The sequence below is a fragment of the Micropterus salmoides genome, unplaced genomic scaffold, assembly GCF_014851395.1.
Source record: "Micropterus salmoides isolate LMB-PRFRI ecotype aquatic unplaced genomic scaffold, ASM1485139v1 Ms_hic_scaffold_3, whole genome shotgun sequence".
NCBI classification, from domain to species: domain Eukaryota; kingdom Metazoa; phylum Chordata; class Actinopteri; order Centrarchiformes; family Centrarchidae; genus Micropterus; species Micropterus salmoides.
The window spans coordinates 23,631,841-23,652,606 of NW_024042261.1; the positions used below are offsets into that span (position 1 = coordinate 23,631,841).

Sequence of the window (20,766 nt, forward strand, 5' to 3'; positions counted from 1 at the left end):
CAACAAACGCGTTCAGATCTCACGACTGGAAGCATGTTGATTTTTATGGAATAGAGAAGACGCAGCCGAACTAAACCAGGTCATCTTTCAGTTTAAATCAACACTTTGCAAGTCCGGTAATAGGGGAAGAAGGAAGAAAGGGCTAAATGTCATCCTGTGGAAGGGGGAGAAGAAAAGATGTTTAGAGTCTATGGGATAACAGACAGATGAATGAAAAACAGCCAAGAGCCTGCTCTTAAATTCCAATATAGTACACCAGACCAACGTAACACCACTATAAAACTGTGAGAACACTAAGTGAGATACTGCAACTTAAAGAAGAAAAGGGATTTAGGGGTTGTTCGCATTCTTCTTCATCTTATTTCCTATCCATCAGCAGCACCATTCCTGCCTTATGGTTCTCTCATAATGGCAAGATCTCAGCGGTTGCTAAGCAAACCAGATTTCACTTGTCATGTCCTCAAAACACACTCAGGGCCGTTTCCCTTATGAAGCCAGCGACACCCAAAACCACCTGCTACATCATCATCACACACACACACACACACAGTTGCCAATTGCTGACCCAGGTGCAACGGAAAGCTGGGAGGCCACACTGCTCACCCGCAATAAAGTCGCTGTTTTTCCCACCTCTGTCTTCTTGCGCTCAACCGCCCCTACCTTCCCACTCCTCCCTTCAGCTTCTCGCTTCAGCCCTCCCCGTTCCCGAGCCGCATGGATGACCTTGCGCGCGCTCCATGGCGGTGCTAGGCAGGAAAAGCTATCTAGCAGATGTACGACACCTCATCTCATACAGGGGAAAATTGCTGTGCGAAATAAATACCAGGCCATCGCTCAAGCCCTGCACACACACACACACACACACACACACACACACACACACACACACACACACACACACACACACACACACACACACACACACACACGGAGTCCTTCTGTGATCTCCAGTGCAGAAAGCAGAGCTCATGTTGTGGAGCTAAAACATCTCGATTACCTAATTCTAGCGGCAGCGAGACATGACATGGTGGCTTAGTGGTTGACTGTCTCATAAACAGAAGACCAAGGCAATGAAAGTAGCTAGCTCTGGGCACTGCTCTTTAGTCAACCCTGACCTCTGACCTCTCTGGAGCAGGACAACAGAATGTCCCTAAGGGGTTGAGTGTCCCTTTAGTGTCTCAGTGTGTCATTATCATATTACTGTTATTGTTATTATTATTATTATTATTATTATTATTACATCCTATGTTTCATGTCAACCTAAATGCAGGGGACCAGAACTGGGATCTAATCTGACTTTCTTTTACATAAAATGGGGGGCTTATTCGTAACACATCATTTGAATTTCTATATTCCACGTAAATTCAAACACTGAAATGACATCTTCTGTAAAGCCAGAAATGTTTGTCTCAACAATGAATAATAACTATTGATTTTTACACCACAAAATCCTTTATAGATACAAATTTACTTTACTTACAGGAGCCATCCAAAGCCACATTTTTTAACTTTCAAAATGCGGTCCCTGACTGTCTGTCTTGGCCCAACCTATGTCCCACCGACAGTCCTTTCCCCTTGCTATAACCAAGCACCAGTTCTGATCTCATCCCGGCTTCTGTTGCTCCAGTGTGGCTGGAGATAATCCTGACTCTGGTCGACCATCCTAGCACGGTGGGTGGTGTGTTTAGCTTGCTATATATCTCCTCCAGGGGAAAAACAGATAATTAGAGGTCTCACTCTCCTTAAGACTCATGACAGCAGCCCAGTGATGAAGCTGCTCCAGTGTTAGCAGGGCTAAACCCTGACGCTAGCACTCTGTGCTGCTCACTCAACACACCCCTGAAATATTAATGAGGAAAATATAAGCATCTGTCTGTGCCCTGCAGTATGTGCTCACCTACGTGTGACCAACCACCAACGAATGAAATGCTCAGCTTCTCTTTGATGGGTCAAGTGGTGGATTTGTCGCACCAGCCATTCCTCCGTGTCTTCTAACAGGGCCTCTAAAGCTAACTGTTAAATAAATGAGGGACTGACAGAATGACTGACTGAGCCACACACATTTAACCTCCTGCTGTGAACGCCCGTAAAATCCCAGCACTACACCACTCCGCCGAGCTCACCTAAAGATGTGCCTGTGATCCCACTATGATGAGAGGCTGTGTCGTCTTTGTTGAACTGGGTACACATCAAATCACTGTACGCTGCTGCCATGCTCCACTCTGCTCTCCCCCCAGTGGACTATGCCACGACACCCCCACCTCTTCCCGAACATGCATTCACGCAAATCTGCACATACATGCATACACTCGATCAACCTCACACATGCTGCTCGCTCGCTGGTGCGCACACAGGCAGGCCCGCGCGCACACACATGCAGCCTGATATGCTTGCTCACATCAAAGAGAATAAACATTAATGGCAAATAGGTAATCTGCTCCTCTTGTCTGTTTTACATTTCAGGGCAAGATTGACTGCCTCTGGGGGACTTAGCCCTTCTCTGATTGAGTGCGGGGGGGGGTGGGAGAAAGAGAGGGAGTAAGCAACAATAGATGGTAAACACAAGATAGAGCATTATTTTTATTTCACGTATCTCTTTATTTTTTATTTATACGTGAGAGATTGAAAAGAAGGTAATAATATTCCGTCCCTTCAACCCACGACGGCCCCACTATGGTCCTAATCTTCTCCCCTGCAATATTCTGATTCTGATTCTCATTTCTTCTGAATAATATCCCTCTCTCAAGCCTATCTGTTCTCTCCATCAGTGCTCGCTTCTGTCTTTCCTCTTCATTTTCCTCCTTTAGGATCTTCTCCGCTCTCTCCCTCTCCTGTGCTCCATTCCACCTTTTCTCTCCACACTTTTCCATTCTCTTCTAACTTCTCGTAGTCCCCCCTCTCCCTTTCTTCTCTCCAGTCAGCGCACCCCAGCCTCCTCTTTCTCCTCTCTTTCATATTCTGAAGGTGGTGCCGGGTTGGCGGGTTGGCGTTGCTGGGGGTGTGGGGGTGGCAGGCAGCACCTCATATCCTATCTGCGTATCAATCATGAGGTACTGTCCACTCAATCCCCCCCTGATCCATCAGCCAGCCTCTCAGCCAGCCTCATCCAGACAACGCACACACACCACTGACTAATGGCAGTCAGGGCACCTGTACACAGAACACACCAACCTGCTTTCATTCCACAACCACAGTGGACGCAGATTGTGCAGTATCCTACAACAGAGCTGTACAGAACAGGACTATAATACTACAGTTGCTACTAGAACTGCAGAAAACACCAAAAGCAAGGTTTTCATAAGATTTGCCTAATTAGTCCCATTTAGTGCATCAACTAACAATTATCTTTATTAATCTCCCAGTTATTTGTTTGATTAATAGATTTATCATTTGGTCTATACAATGTCAGAAAGTGAGAGTCCAAAGTGACCTCTAAAATCCAAAGAGATTCAGTCACTCTCAAACAAGACAAAGAAAAACAGCAACTCCTCACATTTGAGAAACTGCCTGAAAAATTACCGAAACAAAATTAACTGTTGTTGGTTATTTGTTGTTGACGATCGACAAATCAATGGATCGACTAATCAGCTCTAGTCCCTATTCATTGGATGACACGTCAAAATGTCAACTGGATTGTTCGAATGCTAAATTAGGAACCCACATGTGGCCGCCAAAGTTTTTGCAAACAAATGGATGCAAATAAATTGCAGCTGCCATCACATAACTGCATAAATTTATCATCAATGGCATCATTTTGCACATCCCCACCTCCAGCACCGCCTCCACCTCGTAACACCCCGCCACGCTCTCCCACCACCAACCAGCCCAACCCACCTGCTCCTCGCTCACCGCTAAGCCGATTACACAACGCAACCTTCCTAATCATAGTACAGCGTTTGTAAACACCGATGTCATCGACTGTAGTTCTAAATCTCCCAAATCCCCTCCACCCTTCATCTCACACCACACCAGTAATGCCATTTTCGACTGATGTTTTAATCACCAGAGCCGCTGTGAGTGACTGCCACTGTACCGCAGAGTCGGGAGAGAATGTGTGAAAGCTGTTTGGTCAAATTCGCTCCATAAATGGTTTCCGCTCACAGCGCGACACGGTAATTTGAAATGTGTTGCCTATGTTCTGTGAACCATTGGGTCGGAGGGTTGAAGTGTGGTGTCTTCTAAACGGCACCATCAACCACCCTTATGTCCAAACGTCTCTGTTGCATCTTCTGTTCATCCTGACACCTCTGCAATGAAGATATTAAAACACTTTTCCATTTGTGATTAAAATGATCTCTGCTCTCTCCCGCAGCCATATACAAGTAAACAAAGGGCCTTGCCTACGCATATATTATGACAACCTTTTCTTCAATTGTGCGTCTGTGCATGTTTTTACAATGTGTGTGTGTGTGTGTGTGTGTGTGTGTGTGTGTGTGTGTGTGTGTGTGAGGGATTTAAAAACAGCACAGTTTACTGGTTCATTAGCACCAGATTAGCTATGCTAATGACATGGACCACCACACACAGAGAATTTGCCTTTATGTTTCTGAAAGGGGTAGACGACTCACTATGGCTGTGTGTGTGTGTGTGTGTGTGTGTGTGTGTGTGTGTGTGTGTGTGTGTGTGCATGTGATAAGTGTGGTGCAGGTGTGTACACATTAATCTTGTATGAATAAGTTAGCAAAAAGAAAGAAAAAAAAAACGAGCTACACCAATAATAATCATAATTCAACAAAGTATGTATGGGTAATGATGTTTTAATTGCATTAATGAGTGAAAGGAGAGCCGCTGCCAGAGGAGATTTGGGAAGGATTGGACCGCTATGACCTGCTGTTTCCGCGGGTCTCTGTTTCATTATTACTCACACAGTAAGATGGATAGTCAGAGTAAACTGACACACAAGCACATGCACACGCAACATACTAATCCAGAGCTAAGATGCAAGTTTCCATGTGGCTCCATCTGATGACATGAGACATAAATACGAAACGATGTGTTTGTTTACACTGAAGTAAACTTCCAAAAGTCTTATTGCTTTTTTAATAAGAAAAGTCTGCAATGGCATTCCACATACTGATTTGTAATACAAACACCCAAAAAGCACTTCAAGTCGTATTTATTTTGTCACAATGATGTAGCTGTCGCTAATCACTCCTTCTTTTCATGCATTATATACTTTGTCATCAGTGTAAATAAAACATATTGTGGAAAAGTATTGTTAAATATAATAATAATATTTATTCAGAAATATTATTATTAATATTATTTGCGCTAATACTAATACAATCCTGAGGCAAAAACTATGTTGCAATAATAAAAAAAAAATAATGCATTTTGTTAAGATTAATCTGAACAAGACTGTGTTAGTAATATCAATCGAGTTTTGTGGTTAGTCAACAATACAACGCATGAAATATCCACTTCCAAAACCACCAAAGCGTTGAAAAATTCGAATGGCCATGTTTAAATTTAAGATTTTGCATTTTTGTTTTAACATTTACTGTTTAAAAAAGCGTTGTTACACAATCCCAGATTTTAAAAAAAATTTGCGCGTGACGGCATTGTTACCTCCTGTCTCGGCTGCGTGACCTGTGTGAGCGATGGCTCCTCCCTTTGTCTCTTTCCGCACTGCGACTCCTCCTCCTGCGAGATGAACTGTGGGACGAACTGCTGCTGGAACGTCTCCTCCTCCTGAAGCACATGGGCCAAAAACATACAAAGTCAGCTCTATTACTGGCAGGATCATTAAAACAAAACATCAATCAGACAGCAGGGTTATTATTTATACAATTAATCATTTTGTGATTTTGGCAAATCAGCAACAGTGAAACATGTACATTTGTTCTAAATGCCCAGTGTGGTTCATGAAAAAATTTGGTTCCCGAAATCCCAGAGAATAGGCATTTATCACCAGCAATTATAATTTCACCAAGGTTCTTCAGCTTCATTGTAGTTTCTTTTAGTTTAATATCCATAAAACAAACACTTCCCATATCAGCTCCCTCCTCCCTTCACCTTTGCACTCCACCCCGGCATGACAAGCACCCCTCTGTGTTATTCACCAGTTCACAGCAGCTCAGACACCATCATCTGCAATTCGTTCATCCTCACCTGCGTAAGTGAATGCTGTATTCCTAATTTGTTTTGCTGTTCATTTCAAGAGCAAATATGTCCGAATGTCCCAGACAACCTCACCTATTATCAGCAGCACTGACGGCTATTTTGCATTAGTGAACACACTCGTCCGCGGCACAGAGCAGCAGAGCAATGCAGGCTGCCCTACAGTTCCTCCACAGGGGCCCTTTGGTGCTCTGCTGCTCTTTAATGTGGCTACAGCAGTGTGTGTAGCGTCTGTTTTCTAAACACTACTCAAACCGCGTTCCTATTGATATCATGTAGCAGGAGGCATTTATGGGGGTGAATGGAAATGCAGAAACCCCCCTCCTCTACTGCGCAAACAGTTTGAGCAATATTCATTATTTAAAATCTCTTCTTGTGTTTCACCAAAGCCAAAAATACCCAAATCTTTTTAGCACACACACACAAAAAAAAACACGGTCCTGTGGGAGCTCTGCGAGAGAGGAGAAGAGAAGAAAAAGAAAAGCAATACAAATAACACAGAGGCTGAACTATCAAACCAGATTTGTACCACTTAGAGTAGCGCAGGAAGGATCCATTAGTATTCCAAAGGCTGGATCCCATGAGCGGGGCCTTATGAAATAAGTTCCACAGCCCTCATACAACCACTTCACACATTACGCAAAAGAAACACACAGTAGTGAGCTGAGGTTTTTTTGGAAGGTGGCGTTACTAGCACACACATTTTCTCCTGCGCAAATGTAATGTAATAAAAACATAATGGCTCCAACACATGCGGCTGGGTAGTGCTGGTTAACGCCTTTCACATGAACACAACAGCTAACAAGTTGGATTTCAAGTCTTTTGTTCACTCACACACATCTCTACCGGTCAGGTCTCTTTTCACTGTTTGCATTTATGATTTTTCATATGAGCCTATTTAAGGAACTACTACTTTCTCTCACACACACACACACACACAGCCTTGGTTAATTGATCAAAATGTATGGCTAATAGATGAGGGACCGTGGTCCCAGGGTTTACACTGCCCACCCAGCCCAACCCCATACAGACAGGCAATGACTTCCAATCAGCAGTAATGGACCTTGACCAAGACTTATAAATAATTACTTTCAACTGGCCTTGTCTGAACAGCCACACACAGCCAGTGGCAGCTGTGGATAGATGGATGGACGAGGCCAGGTCCAGCCACTACCCACTTGTAAATATGTTAGATTATTACTGAATCTCCCTCCCTTCCTCTGAAACTGCTAAATAACAAAGTGTGGTATTGTGTAAACATGAAGAGAAGCTTATAAAACTGGTATAAGCTTGTAAGCTTTAGGTTCTGTTTTGTTTTTAGAGACTTACTAGACACAAAATGAGCCATGTAAAACAGCTACATGTGTCCGAAATTTCTAGCTAACTAAAGTAAAATCAAAATGCAACATTTGTTTTATTAAAGTTTTTAAATTAAGTTACTGTATGTTGAGTAAAACAGACTTATATCAAATTCAAAAATATGGGTATTTCCGTTATTTCTTGGGGTTACACGTTATTTGGATAGTCCGCCTACAGACAGATTATGGTGTGTTTGTAACATTTCAACTGCTTATTGGTTGAGATTCAACAATTCAACTGTTTCACAAATAACAGTTTTCTAGGCTTGTTTAGTGTATGTTCACAAATTGTCACATATACTCTTATACTGATAATCTGTTGAATATCTACAGACAAAGCAAAACAGCTGTAATGTTTCAATACTCAAAAAAAGCGCACAATGTGTTTGTGAAGACAAGGACAAACAATACCCATTATGTTCACATACATCCCAAACAGTCACATGAATGCAAATTCCACAATAGGACTTTTTCCACATAAGCCACTGTGATACGTCACAGCACAAGAAAGTATAGGTGTAAATAATACAACGAATGTTGGCTTAAAAACATTTAACTGTTTTAATTTCATGGCCCTGGTATTGTGCACATTGGCTCACTGTCACGACTTACTGGGATACTACTACTACTATCAGACAAATATTGACAGTAAAGTTAATCGATTTTTTTTTAAATGTATACCAGCCAGTAGAATTGTGAGAACTCAACTACATCTGGATTGTCTCTTCAATAAAATAACATCAGACTCCTGAAGATGTTAAACTCAATATTCTTAACACAGGGACCATACAGCTGTAATGAGCTGTGAAAAGAAAGTAAGCAAATGGTAACACAATAAGCCAAGATGGGAAGACAAGATATGTACAGACAATATTTTCAACCTTTGATTCACTTCTGCAACCACGGAGAAGATGAGCCATTAGCTGGGCTGCTGGGCAACTTATTCTGGCGCACACACAGTCTGACACAGTCTGTCGTGCTCAAAGACACTTCAGCAGGACAGTCACCTACTCAGTACTCACACCTTCAGCCTTGTTATGCACTCTCACCTCCTGTCTTTGTCCCTGTCCCTTGAGCGAGAGCGGCTCCGGCGACTGGACCTCCGACCCCGGCTACTGGTCACCCTGCTGCCGGAGGATGAAGACGAAGACGAGGAAGAAGAGGATGACCGGCGACGCGCTTTTTTCTTCCTCCTGCTCCGACTGTCATCTTCACTGTCAGACGAGCGCCGACCCATGCTGGCTGGCTGTCAGCTGGCACAACACACACACACACACACACACACACACACACACACACACACACAGGAGTAACTTACTGATGAGCTAACTCTCTGACAACCTTTAGCAACGATGTGATACAAAACTTGAGTATCGACATGAACATACTGGACAATTTAACAAAGCCAACAGTGCAGCTATATTACAAAAAAAATGTTTTATTGATGTACCGTAGCTATAATGGTGAGGTCTGACCTAATGTTAAGCTAACGTTAACGTTAGCTGTATAACGTTAGCTAACTAATGTCACATGTAGCTTAGCTTACCAACTACATGGAAGAAGGTAATAGTTGTGTAATTAAGATACCTGTTACAGCTGTAACAACACTGTTATCGCGCATGCTGTAAATATAAAAGAGATACATAAAATACATTAAATCTGGTTTCTGCGGACAGACTTGCTAGCAGGCTAACTGTGCTTGCTAACTCCACCAACGTTTGGCTGCTGCTCTCGGTTTGGCTCAAGCCTTCTACACGCTTAACAGTAAACATGCGTCACGTTGCAGTCAGCAAACGTTAAAAGAAAGACAAAAGAGTAGCAAACAAATGTTACCTTGAAATGAAAATCCCGCTCCTCGCCTTTAAATCGTTGTGAACATCCACAACTCAGCCATGCACTGCTCAGGAGACTCTACTCGTCAAGCCGGAGAGCATCGAACGCCTCCAGACCGCAGAGTCCAACACAGAGCCTTCGATTGAGGGGGACTGTTTTGTCTGCTATCAATTAGTTTTTCATGATTTGCCCTAAATGATATCGTCGGCCTCAAATGAGCCCTAAATAATGCGGCACTGTTTTTTTCGTGCCACTTTAGGTGTAGCCTAGTCTAAAACTGTCAACCACATTAATAAACTAGCTTAATTTTATTTAGAGGTTGCATGCAGATTCAATGAGCCTACAGGTTGTTTCCTATATGGCATGATTGGTATTTGAGGGAGAAAAAGGTTATTATGGATGATGCTTATTCAGCTGTGCCCACTTTTATCACGCGCACTGACACTCTTTATTAAATCCAAAAAAGTTTGAGGTCAATTAATTGAGCAGCAACATTATTCAGCTATTATTATTAACCATTATGTGTTGCCTATGTATATGTAAATATCTGCCATTTTTCAGTCTCCAGTCGATTGAAACTATAACGTTTATTAATGAATGTATTTGGGTTGAGTCTGGGTTGCTCATATTTCGCCTTGATCTGACAATACCCCCACAGGCTAGGCCACTCCAAACATTGCATTTTGCATGTGTGAGTTATGTCAGTGATAATTTGCATGAGGTCATCTTCTCAGATAATAAGTTTTTACACCAGCATACACACTGAGAGCTGCAAGGGCAGACAGAGCAGCACAACAAATTTTCCAACAAAGTGGAATAATTAATTACCTCATGAAATTCAAAAACACACAACGCCACTGAAGGTGAAACGACCACTGAGTGAATGAGTGAATGAATCAATAAGGTGTAGAAAAATGGCGGACTGAATCAAGTCAATGGGGTTTTCACTGCAAGTAGATACAAGAGGCTGCTTATCACTATGATTATGAATTCATCCTGCTTTGAGATGCAGCAGAAATCATAGTAATTAATGCCTAAGGTTCAAGCTGAAACATCGTTAATATTTAATTAAGGTAATTGTTTGAGCCCCTGTGTGGAAATAGGGCTTTATATAGATTATCAATAAACACCCTTAATTTTGCATCAAATTCATCCCGACGTTTTCAAAATCCCGCTGTATCCTGTTTCTTGACTGCCTATATGTTGCCTCCTCTTCCCACTTAATTGCTCTCTCTCCGCGGAATTCACTTACATTCACCGCAAGTGAACCATTGTTTATTTTATTTTTTATTTTTTTTGCAAATACAGGCAACCATTTCAGCGGGAAAAAAAGCGAGTTGAAAACGTTAATTAGTAAGCCCATTGGCAACGCAAAAGCAAGAGGCATTATAATTAAACGTTTGGCTGCTATTTAACATCCTAATGGCCTAAAAAGTCCACTGAGAATTAATATTAAGCGATATAGTCTCACTAATGATGACAATTTTAAAATACATAATTGCTGATTAGAAACATAAAGCAACGTTGCAAAGCGAGGAAACATTAAAGTTTGTCTCACAGGCTCCCCAAACTTTCATGTCAGGCTTATTTTACACATTTTAACAGGTTACTGTCGTTTGTGTGAAATAACATAAATAATAATAATAATAATAATAATAATAATAATTTCGTTTCTCATTATTGATAGAATAAGAAATCAGGCTTCTTACCTCAGGAATTATTTAATCACATAAGCTACACAATTTATTTTAATTTCAATTTTTTGGCAGTGAAATTTTGTTTCAAATTAAAAGCGACTCCGTCGATGTATAAAAAACACGCAGGAAACTTATGTATAAATGTACCAGGCCTAAAGCCAAATGTGTGCAACTGGGGTTCAAGCCAAACATGTTCACTTGAGCTTCCTCTAAAGTCGTTGCTGCTCCTCTCGGCTTCCCCAGCTGGTCCGCTTTTTTTAAATTTTATTTTACCTCTTTTCTCTCCGTGTCATCGTTGTGACTTACTATTTTACCCTAGATCACAGAGATATACTGAGGAAGGACTCCTCATCCATGTGTTCCCCTCACTCTCTCTCTTGTCATTTTCAGATTTTTTTTTAAGCCACACCCCTGCGGAGAGAGAGAGGGTGAGAGAGAGAGAGCGCGCGAGATAGAGATCCATGACCATCTCCCGGGTGTTTAAAAAACTAACTCAGGACAATAGCAGCGAATGAGCGCTTAATTAAATTAATTAGTCCTTCTTGTCAATCTCGGATTAATGGCCAATAGCGACGGTGCTGCTTAATGTTTTTTTTTTCTTTTTCTTTTTTACTCCTCTTCTCTCTCCCTCTCCCTCCCGCTCTCTCTCTCTCTCCCATCAGTGAAGGGGAAGGGGGGCTCATCCCGGCATCCTGAGGGGAGGTAATTTGCACGGATCAAGGGGGCAAGGCGCCGCAAAGTATAAATACTGTGACTTCAATAGAGGATCACCAGCAGGTTCCCAACTCCGTTACCAAAGGAGGAGGAATTGGCTGAGAACATATATATTCTTTAAATATTTTTTTAACCTTCTTCCAGAGTTGGCAGCATCATTCTTGCAGCATTTTCAAGGGGTCGAGTTTAAAACGAGCCACACCATTGATGTCTTAAGCTGTCTTGGAGCAAAGGGAGAGAGTGCGTGAGTGAGTGATTTTTTTTTAAGAGGAGAGAAGGCAGGGATGGAAGAGCTCACCGCTTTCGTGTCTAAGTCTTTCGACCAGAAAGTGAAGGAGAAGAAGGAAGTGATAACCTACAGGGAGGTGTTGGAGACCGGGTCGACGAGAGCAGGGAGCAGGGAGTCTTTATCCGGGGAGCCGGGGAGCCGAGAGGAGGCAACAGCCGTCACCCGGAACGTTGCGCTCTCGCCGGGCAGGGAAACGGACATGCTCGGCCCGGAAAGAATCAGGGACGTCGGGAGCCCCAAACTCATTGACGGTAGGGCTGCATGGTGTCTTTATCAACGGGGATGTCTGGAGGACTGGAGGAGTAATGAAGTCTAGAGAGGCTGGTCGAACATCATACACTGATCACAGCCACGCTTTTATTTCCGAAATAGAGTAAAAACACCGTCAACTTGCCTTCTGATTCTGATCTAGGCGGATACTGCAGATTTTAGCAGCCCACTATTGTCATTCTCGTTTTTAAGTTACAAAGTGATCTACCTCTGTAAAAGGAAATCATTAACTGGTGCTTAGTGAAAGTATCATACATTATATATATGTTATTTATAAGGCTTTTTATCAAACATTTTCCTACTGCTTAAACTATTTTCCATCTGTATAAGATGCTCATAGCAAAGCCTCACTGTGGTACAGTTTAAAAGTTTCATTTCAGAGATTTAGTGCACCAGAAAAGGCCAACCCAAGAACTAAACAACAAAACCTCATGTACACTAATAACCAGTGTTCTATAATATAGGACATAAGCAAGGTGTCTTGCGGTTTTTTTTCTATCACAAGTTTATTAAAATAACAAATAGGTGCATCGTGGTGCTTTATTTGCCTTGCGTTTTCAAAAACGCTGGAGTTGCAGTGCAGATTGATTACAAGCCTTGCAACAATGCAGCTCTAGCTTGATTTTATTCATTACATAAGCGTCACTGATTGTCAGGCGCCTCAGGAATCTGTCTTTCATATATAATGGCAACGTTTCGTATCAAACACCTGCCATACAGATTAGTGCACATGAAAGGTGGAAATCAAGCCCTGTCATTTCTGTAGTCACTCAGTGGACATAGATGTCTGTTTTCAGGTGTGAAGCAATAGTAGGTGGCGTGAATACAAATCTGACGATTTCATATTACAAATATCAAATAGACAGTGGGTGGGAAAATTGCTTTTCGTGGTTATTCTTAATAATTTAATGTTTAGGCAATATATAGGCCTATATATATAATTGCACAACAAAAATAAGAGCATATAAAAAAGGGAAGACAGCATAAAATCATACTTTAAACGGCAAAGCTTTGATTTAATAACAATAATTTAATGCTTTCAAACAGACCAATGCCAGTTATGTTAGTAATTCATACTTTTATTTTTGACATTTTATGAGAAGTGAAGAAGCTGCTCAGCTGCCATGTTCAGCCTATTCACAGTGTTTTATGAACCCTGGGCAAAATGTGACAACACACAGGACAAGATATCTTAAGAGTTGGGTTGGCTTGTAAAAATGACATCTGTTCGTCATGGGCAGCGTGGTAAAAAAAAAAACGGAACTGCGACAAGCATGTATCAAACATCCAACAGTGGGCACAGCGTTGCATATTTATAAGCAGTTAATAATTAAAGAGCTTTATGTAGCTCTACAAAACATCCGAGGTCTGATAGCTCTGTGCTCTTTGAGGGCTGGAAGGGCATGTCTTTCTTTCTTTTTATCATCTAGGTTTTATTTCAATTTTCTGTAGGTCGATAATCATCTTTTTAGTCCATTTTCAGATTTGAGTAGCTATATAATAGATTTAGTGCTGTTTTTCAGATATTCTATTCTTTAATCGTTTATGGTTCATTTACAGAATATGCTTTTATATTAAGGTGCATCCAACCAATGAAAGTTCTGCGATTTGTATGAGAATGCAGCCTATTTTTTAGGTGTAAATACATGTTAAAATATTTCATAAATGTGTGGCGATGAAGGCCAATAATGAGCATAGACTGGAGGTCACATGCAGAACAGCTCCATGATGCTGACGTCTCCCTCTCTTCACAGGCAACACGGACGTGAAAGAAAGGAAAGAGGACTCGAAGCCTATAGAGGACGAGGCACAGACTAAAATCAAACAGAGGAGAAGTCGGACTAACTTCACATTAGAGCAGCTCAACGAGCTGGAGCGGCTCTTCGACGAGACCCACTACCCGGACGCCTTCATGCGGGAGGAGCTTAGCCAGCGACTGGGACTGTCGGAGGCCCGAGTGCAGGTAGGCAGAGACATTTCAACTGTAAAAACAAAAAAATGTTTAAATAAAGAATGGAATTATAATATTGTGGTAATAATAACATTGAGGGAGAGGGCCCTATTTCAATATAAAAATACACTGTCAAAAAACTGAAAAATAATTAAACAATTACAATAAAATAATCTTTATCATTAAGCATTATCATAACCATGGCAGTGTGCGTGGGTATGTATGTGTTAAAACAATAGATGACAGAGTGACCCACATGCTTTAATTGAAATAATAATAATAATAATAATAATAATAATAATAATAATAATAATAATAATAATAATAATAATAATAATAATAAAAGCATAGGTTGTCACGTCACGTTTTTCCCATATTCGGTCTCTTTTTTTTTCCCCTGGAGGGATTTTAATAATATATTCACTGATTTTTGTTATGATCAACTTCATTCTTCATGCATACACACAGTCTGAGGATGATAACATTTTGTGTTGTTGTGGAGGTTTTTCATGTAAAAAAGATAAATGTGCACAGACACACTTGCTCAGCTGCTACAGGAGGCTTGGATTTGTGGAACGGTTCAGAGGAGCCCCATGGGTGTTTGCAAGTTTTAATGAGTTGAGCAAGATTTTTTTAAAGAAGGAAGAAAAACCGTTTACCATCAAAATGTTTTCCCCCCACCACATCATTTTCTGATTAGATTATTTTTTCTCTCAGCATGTTCTGATGACTTAATTTGTGTTGATGATATCAATTAGGCACTGCTTGTATCACGAGAGCCGTTGTAATCTTTATTGCCCAAATCCACCGAAACAAATAAGCCCACAAATATTTGCCTTCAGTATCTGTGTGTATGTTACCAAGGCCCTGTTTGTCAGAGATGCGTATTTTCATGGGGGCACACCATCTGTGCAGAAACCCAGTAAGGCTGGTCGAGGGGTGGTGGTGGTGGAGGTGGGGGACTCAGACATGTCGTGTGTAACGGGAGCAGGGGGGACTATGAACATATAGATAGCTCCTCTCATCTGATTTATCAAACTCATATAATATCTTATTCCAGACTCTTTTATCCCGCATGCCCGGCTCAGGGGAGGACTCAGCATTTGTCTCCATATTAAATATGGCGGTCGTTGTGGGGGGGAAAAAATCATAAAACGGGCCCAAAAAGGTCCCCATCTCAAACTCAATCTCCACCCCCTCCGAAAAAAAAAAGTTAAAGCCAGCTTTTTTGCAGGGCTCTCCCGGCCTGAACTGGAATCTCACCAATAAGGCGTATTGTGTCCCGAACAAGGAGCACAGCTCGGGGATTTGCATAAATTATGTATTATTTTCTACCCAAATCAAGAGCAGCCCTCTCTCTTTCTCTCTGTCAGTTGTCACTATTATATATATATATATATTTTTTTTACCAGTTTAATGCAGAGACCACACATTTATTTTGTAATTCTGCCTCAGTCAATAGCAGCAGAGCATCTGCTTTGATCATCGCTATAAATTATACCTGGAGCATCACAAAAGGACTTCCGATTGACATATACTGTGGTCAATAAATGAAGCCAGCTGACAGCCAGATCAATATGATATTTCAACCATGTTTTCACTGTGTTTGTGTGTGTTTGTGTGTGTGTGTGAGTGAGAGAGAGAGAGAGAGAAAGAGAGAGAGAGAGAGAGAGAGAGAGAGAGAGGGTGTGTAGGGACCCTAATGTAAGGGAGATTGCAGATTGACATGTTGCGTTGTGGGCTAATTTAGCCCGAGCTTTGTCTGGGAGATTCAAAGCACGTTAATCGTTTAATCTGTGTTTCAAGGCGTTCCTCTGAAATTGACGCTTGTCGATTTCAACAGTCGCAAAAAAAGGAGAAGTGAGCTGTCTTTGAAGCAGATTTTTTTTTGTGCGTGTGTGTTTGTGTGTGTGCAAGTGCGTGTTATGGCGGTGATTAGAAAAAACTGCAAGGCATTTAAGCGTTTCTCTGACATGGATTTTCTGCAGATAAGGGTAATTAATTTCAGCGGTCATTTAATGAGAGGGAGATGGAAAGGGAAAGAGGGAGATGTTCTCAGATCGCCTTGCTCTGATGTCCCAAACCTAATAGCATTGCTGCTATTCAATATCAGAGAGTCCCATTCAGCTCTTCGGGGACACTAATCTATAGAAACATGAAACCAACGCTGACAAGGTTATTTATTATAGTCCCATAGTCCTGCGCATTTCCAACAAGGATGTTTCTATTCTCCTAATAATGCTTTAAAGTCCCCCCCTTTTCGGTGATTCACCACTTTTCCATTTGTGCGCCACTGTTTCTCTTTCTCTTTTCTCTGCTCCAACCCCCCACTCTCTCCCTTGTTGTAGACTAAATGTAATAATTCAAATCTGGGGTTAAGCAGTGTCATTAATATTTCAGTGCTCCTCAGGGATATTGTTTTTCTGCGGTTGTTGTCACTTTGAGAGGAATTACACATGGCCTCACAAGCAGCTGCCAATCAGTAGGATTCTAATTAATTTCTCTCCCTGCAGGTTTGGTTCCAGAACAGAAGAGCCAAATGCAGAAAACAGGAGAACCAGTTACATAAAGGTAGGCTTTTATGCTGCATGCATCCCACAAAACACAGAACTATAGGCTCGTTTCTGTTTTATTCTATTCTATTACAAGGCAACTCTCAAATACTTGCAACGTCCTTCATCTTTACGCACTGTTATTATTTGTGTCATGGTTTCATTTTCACTTAATTAAGCCATCAAAAGCACTGTAATTTCTTTAGTGACTGTTTGTCTTGGGCGTTATTAAAGTTTACCCCAACTATCAGCTTACTGCTCGTTAGCAAGTCCTACAGTTTACTCTTTTGTGGTTTGGGATGTTCTCCTCACAATTAGGCTATCATCTGTGCTTTTGCAGGAGTCCTGATTGGAGCAGCGAACCAGTTTGAAGCTTGTCGTGTAGCGCCATATGTCAACGTGGGGGCTTTACGGATGCCATTCCAACAGGCAAGTTACTTTGAAGCGTCTAGTCTTAAAACCAGACCAATCCCCGGACTGCTGTCTTGGCACAGGCTCTGCCCAAGTGCTATGCAGAGACTCCAGTTCCAATGTAGGGGGTAACTAAACCCTTATTACCACACTGACAAAAAACACTGTGCCAATTGCGTAGACTGTACAACCTGATTGAAAAAAATATGTTTTATGGATCGTTTATATGCCTATTTAACTGGCACAGGCAAATAATGTTAGTAGCCCTGCAGGGTGTAGGATAGCTATAGCCAATAACAGGACTCATGCAATACACCTCACACAAATGTATATTTTCCTAAGATTTCTTTGTTTTGATATAGGCCTACAGTGCACCTGTATGTGGGGGACAGTGTGGTGTTGAGATAGTAAAATGATGTACATAATTTATATTGCATTTCATTTTTGTGAAGTCAGAGCCTTCACTGGCCCGGTTTGGGTTTATTATCTTGCAGGCACAGGCCAGGTTTCCCAAAGGCAATGAAATGTTGAATCGAGATTAATTTCATACTATTGATGTCCAAATAAAAACGCAAATCTGATCTTTGATTCACCAGAGTTGCAGTAGCCAACAATGTTTGTAGAACTAGATGTCATCGGTGATAGCCTATTGCTCAATGACGCCAGAAAAGCTGGTGGATTGAACCCTGAAGTCCAGCTGAATGATGGCTTTTAAGCACTAGGTCATCCTGTAGGAGTAAACAGTTAATAGCTGAACCACATCTGCAGTCACAAATGACCCTTCAGACAACCCACTGCAAAGTTAACGCATGTTCTCCCCCTTCTCTCCCCATCCGTGCGTCCCGTCCCGTAGGATAGTCATTGCAACGTGCCGCCCTTCTCCTTTCAGGTGCAGGCGCAACTGCAGCTGGACAGCGCCGTGGCCCACGCGCAGCACCACCTGCACTCTCACCTGGCGGCGCACGCGCCGTACATGATGTTCCCCGCGCCGCCGTTCGGGCTGCCGCTGGCGACGCTCGCAGCCGAGTCCGCCTCCGCCGCCTCAGTTGTGGCCGCCGCCGCCGCCGCCAAGAACACCAGCAAGAACTCCAGCATCGCCGACCTGAGACTGAAGGCCAAAAAGCACGCGGCCGCGCTGGGACTGTGACGCCAGGTGGACTGGAGGGCGCAAGGCGTGCACGCATTGTCCGCCACGTTCTCGCGACTGAGAGACACCGAGCATAAACGCTTACAAAGTGAACAAATCCAAGGACAAAGTGAGAAAAAATTATCCAAGGACGATATTTATGCTTTTTTAAATGAAGGACGACGATTATAACTATAAAAAATATAGGCTATTTATGAGACAAAGAAAAGACAATGAGAAAAAGAGACTGTGGCGTGATAGCCTACACAGACTTGATTTTTGGACGTCAATAAAAAAGTGGCGGATGAGATGGACAGCAAGGCTACGCGGGGTCCTTCTCTGCAGCCACATGGCTGAAGAGGGCGGCAAGACACCCTGAGGAGGAGGAGGAGGAGGAGCAGGATGCAGCTGGGACGGTCGATACTTTGTCAAACAAGGCGAACCATTCTGCAATTGTTTTGTTCTGTTTTAATATTATATTATTATTGCTATGATTTCATTTTGAAACTATATAGAGGCTGGCCTCGTTATAAAACACTTTCTCTGTAAAGGGACAGAGCGGGAATTCTTTGACAAAACAGAGACAACAACAACAACAACAAAACAATTTTCAAAGTATTTCTTCTGCTTCTGTTTCTTGTCTAACATTCAAAATGCCCAAGCAGTGTTTGCATGAGTTTGTCTTCACGAATGACGTGAGGTGAGCCATCTCCCCCCCCCCTCTCTCTTCCTCTTTCCTCCCCTATCTCCGAGGAAGGGCAACTCTCACTTGAATGTTTGGCCTATTTGACCTTGTTTGGACCGCCTTTGGTAAAGGCGAAACTATAGGCGACACACCGGAAATGTGAGATTATAATAGTAGGCTACATGTGTAGGCTATGCTGAACTTTTTTTGTCAGGATAACCCGATCCAGTGTTCATATAAGGTGGTTATTTGTCCCCTTTTAAAGGAGAGCATTATGTCATAAGTGCCATCTTTAACACAGTGAAACGAACACATGACAGTAACACGAGGACTGAATGCGAACCGGTACGGGCACGTGTAAAATATGTTAATACACAAGAAACATGCATTATTTTTATTATTTAGTGGCTTTACGAATGCCTTGTGGGGAATTTGTTCATTTTGTATTTTGCTTTATTTCCATGTATTAAAAAATCATGTGCTTTATGTATGTAATTTTGATGTTTTTATAACAGTGAAAGTGAACTTACCTGAGGCACGGGTTTCTAAAAAAAAAAAAAAAGAAGAATATTCATGAAATTGTTTTACTTTTTTGCCATCACATGTGAAACGTGAATCCACCTAAACAAAATGTTTTTCGTTCCTACAATAAATTAACTAAAGTTTCTTTAATGACTTGACATTTTTTACAGTTTTAATTGGCCTTTATCAGCTAACATATTATCATTATCATTATTATTATAATTATTATTTTATTATTATTATTGCTGCCGGTAAATCTTTGAGGGCAGCAGATATTTAATAATTCATCCCTGTAGCTATAGGTCTTTTGATAACTTCACAGTTGTGACAGGCCCGTTTAGTCAGGAACATGGGTGTCTGTTGCTGCTCCCATGCCAAACCAATGCATTATTCATAATTTGGTTGTGGAGCGTTTGGAGAGTAGGACTGGTAATTTCCAGTACAAGCTAGAAAAACTGTCAGATAAAGGATAAAGAGACGGGGGCCGTTCGGTGGCTCAAAGATAACGTTTTGCTGCATTGAAGCACTTTAAATGCACACAATTACATACATACATACATATATATATATATATATATATATATATATATATATATATATATATATATACAGCCTACTCCTTTAGATTTGAAACCACTGCGTTACTCTTGCGATAATTAATCGAGCTAACCCCAACGGCCTAATAATTATATAAAACAAAGATGCATTTTGTAGCCTATTAATTAGCAGCCTAGATGCCTAGATTACATTTGGCCTAAATCGATTTTTTTTTTTACCAGCAATAGGCTACTTAAGATATTGTCAGTAATTTTTGTACATTTTTACATAAAATAGCCTAATATAGGTTAATAGTATTCGATGTAATTCCAGTTGTAAATCCCCATGTTCCTCTTGAATCTGGCCTCCTGCCCATCTCCACCGAATGAAAATGTTATGTGTCATGACCTAAAGTTTGGAATTATGTATAAAAATATACAGGCAGCTCACAAAGTAAAACGAAGCCAGTGTCTTTGTAAAAATAATTTATTAACGCCCGCTTCACTTGACTTACAAATTTCCCTGATTCATTTCCTGACATCTTAACCGCCTCTTATTGAACATTTAATAAACACCTGACACGGGAGCCTATAATTATAGGAATCCAGATCGCATTACCCTTCCGATATTTCCACACTAAACACAATGTCTTTAGCTATTAATTAATACTGATCTCACAGAGTCTGCACCAGAGTCTGGAG

The 20,766-nt window shown here is 41.5% G+C and overlaps 2 protein-coding genes across 2 annotated transcripts in view; one reads left to right on the forward strand and one right to left on the reverse strand.

The window, feature by feature from the left end:
* rsrc1 (arginine/serine-rich coiled-coil 1) overlaps positions 1-9,428 on the reverse strand; it is a 124,631-nt gene extending 115,203 nt beyond the window's left edge. The window contains exons 1-3 of the mRNA XM_038692317.1: positions 9,312-9,428; positions 8,528-8,731; positions 5,569-5,691 (exon numbers count right to left, since the gene is read on the reverse strand). Of these exons, the coding sequence (XP_038548245.1) occupies positions 5,569-5,691; positions 8,528-8,715 (311 nt within the window). The 5' untranslated portion in view covers positions 8,716-8,731; positions 9,312-9,428. The remainder of the gene's footprint in view (positions 1-5,568; positions 5,692-8,527; positions 8,732-9,311) is intronic.
* A 2,544-nt stretch (positions 9,429-11,972) lies between these two features.
* On the forward strand, positions 11,973-19,686 carry shox2 (short stature homeobox 2). The gene is made up of 5 exons (XM_038692440.1): positions 11,973-12,262; positions 14,036-14,244; positions 16,746-16,803; positions 17,125-17,213; positions 18,049-19,686. The coding sequence occupies exons 1-5, from the start codon at positions 12,007-12,009 to the stop codon at positions 18,340-18,342; spliced, it is 906 nt and encodes a 301-aa protein (XP_038548368.1). The 5' UTR covers positions 11,973-12,006; the 3' UTR covers positions 18,343-19,686.
* The last annotated feature ends 1,080 nt before the right edge of the window (positions 19,687-20,766 follow it).

What these genes read in the sequence shown, in the direction of transcription:
- shox2 (XM_038692440.1), top strand. Translation starts at nt 12,007, where the DNA reads ATGGAAGAGCTCACCGCTTTCGTGTCTAAGTCTTTCGACCAGAAAGTG. An exon ending in GAGCCCCAAACTCATTGACG is followed by an intron (nt 12,263 to 14,035) that starts GTAGGGCTGCAT and finishes CTCTCTTCACAG; the next exon opens with GCAACACGGACGTGAAAGAA. An exon ending in GGAGAACCAGTTACATAAAG is followed by an intron (nt 16,804 to 17,124) that starts GTAGGCTTTTAT and finishes GTGCTTTTGCAG; the next exon opens with GAGTCCTGATTGGAGCAGCG.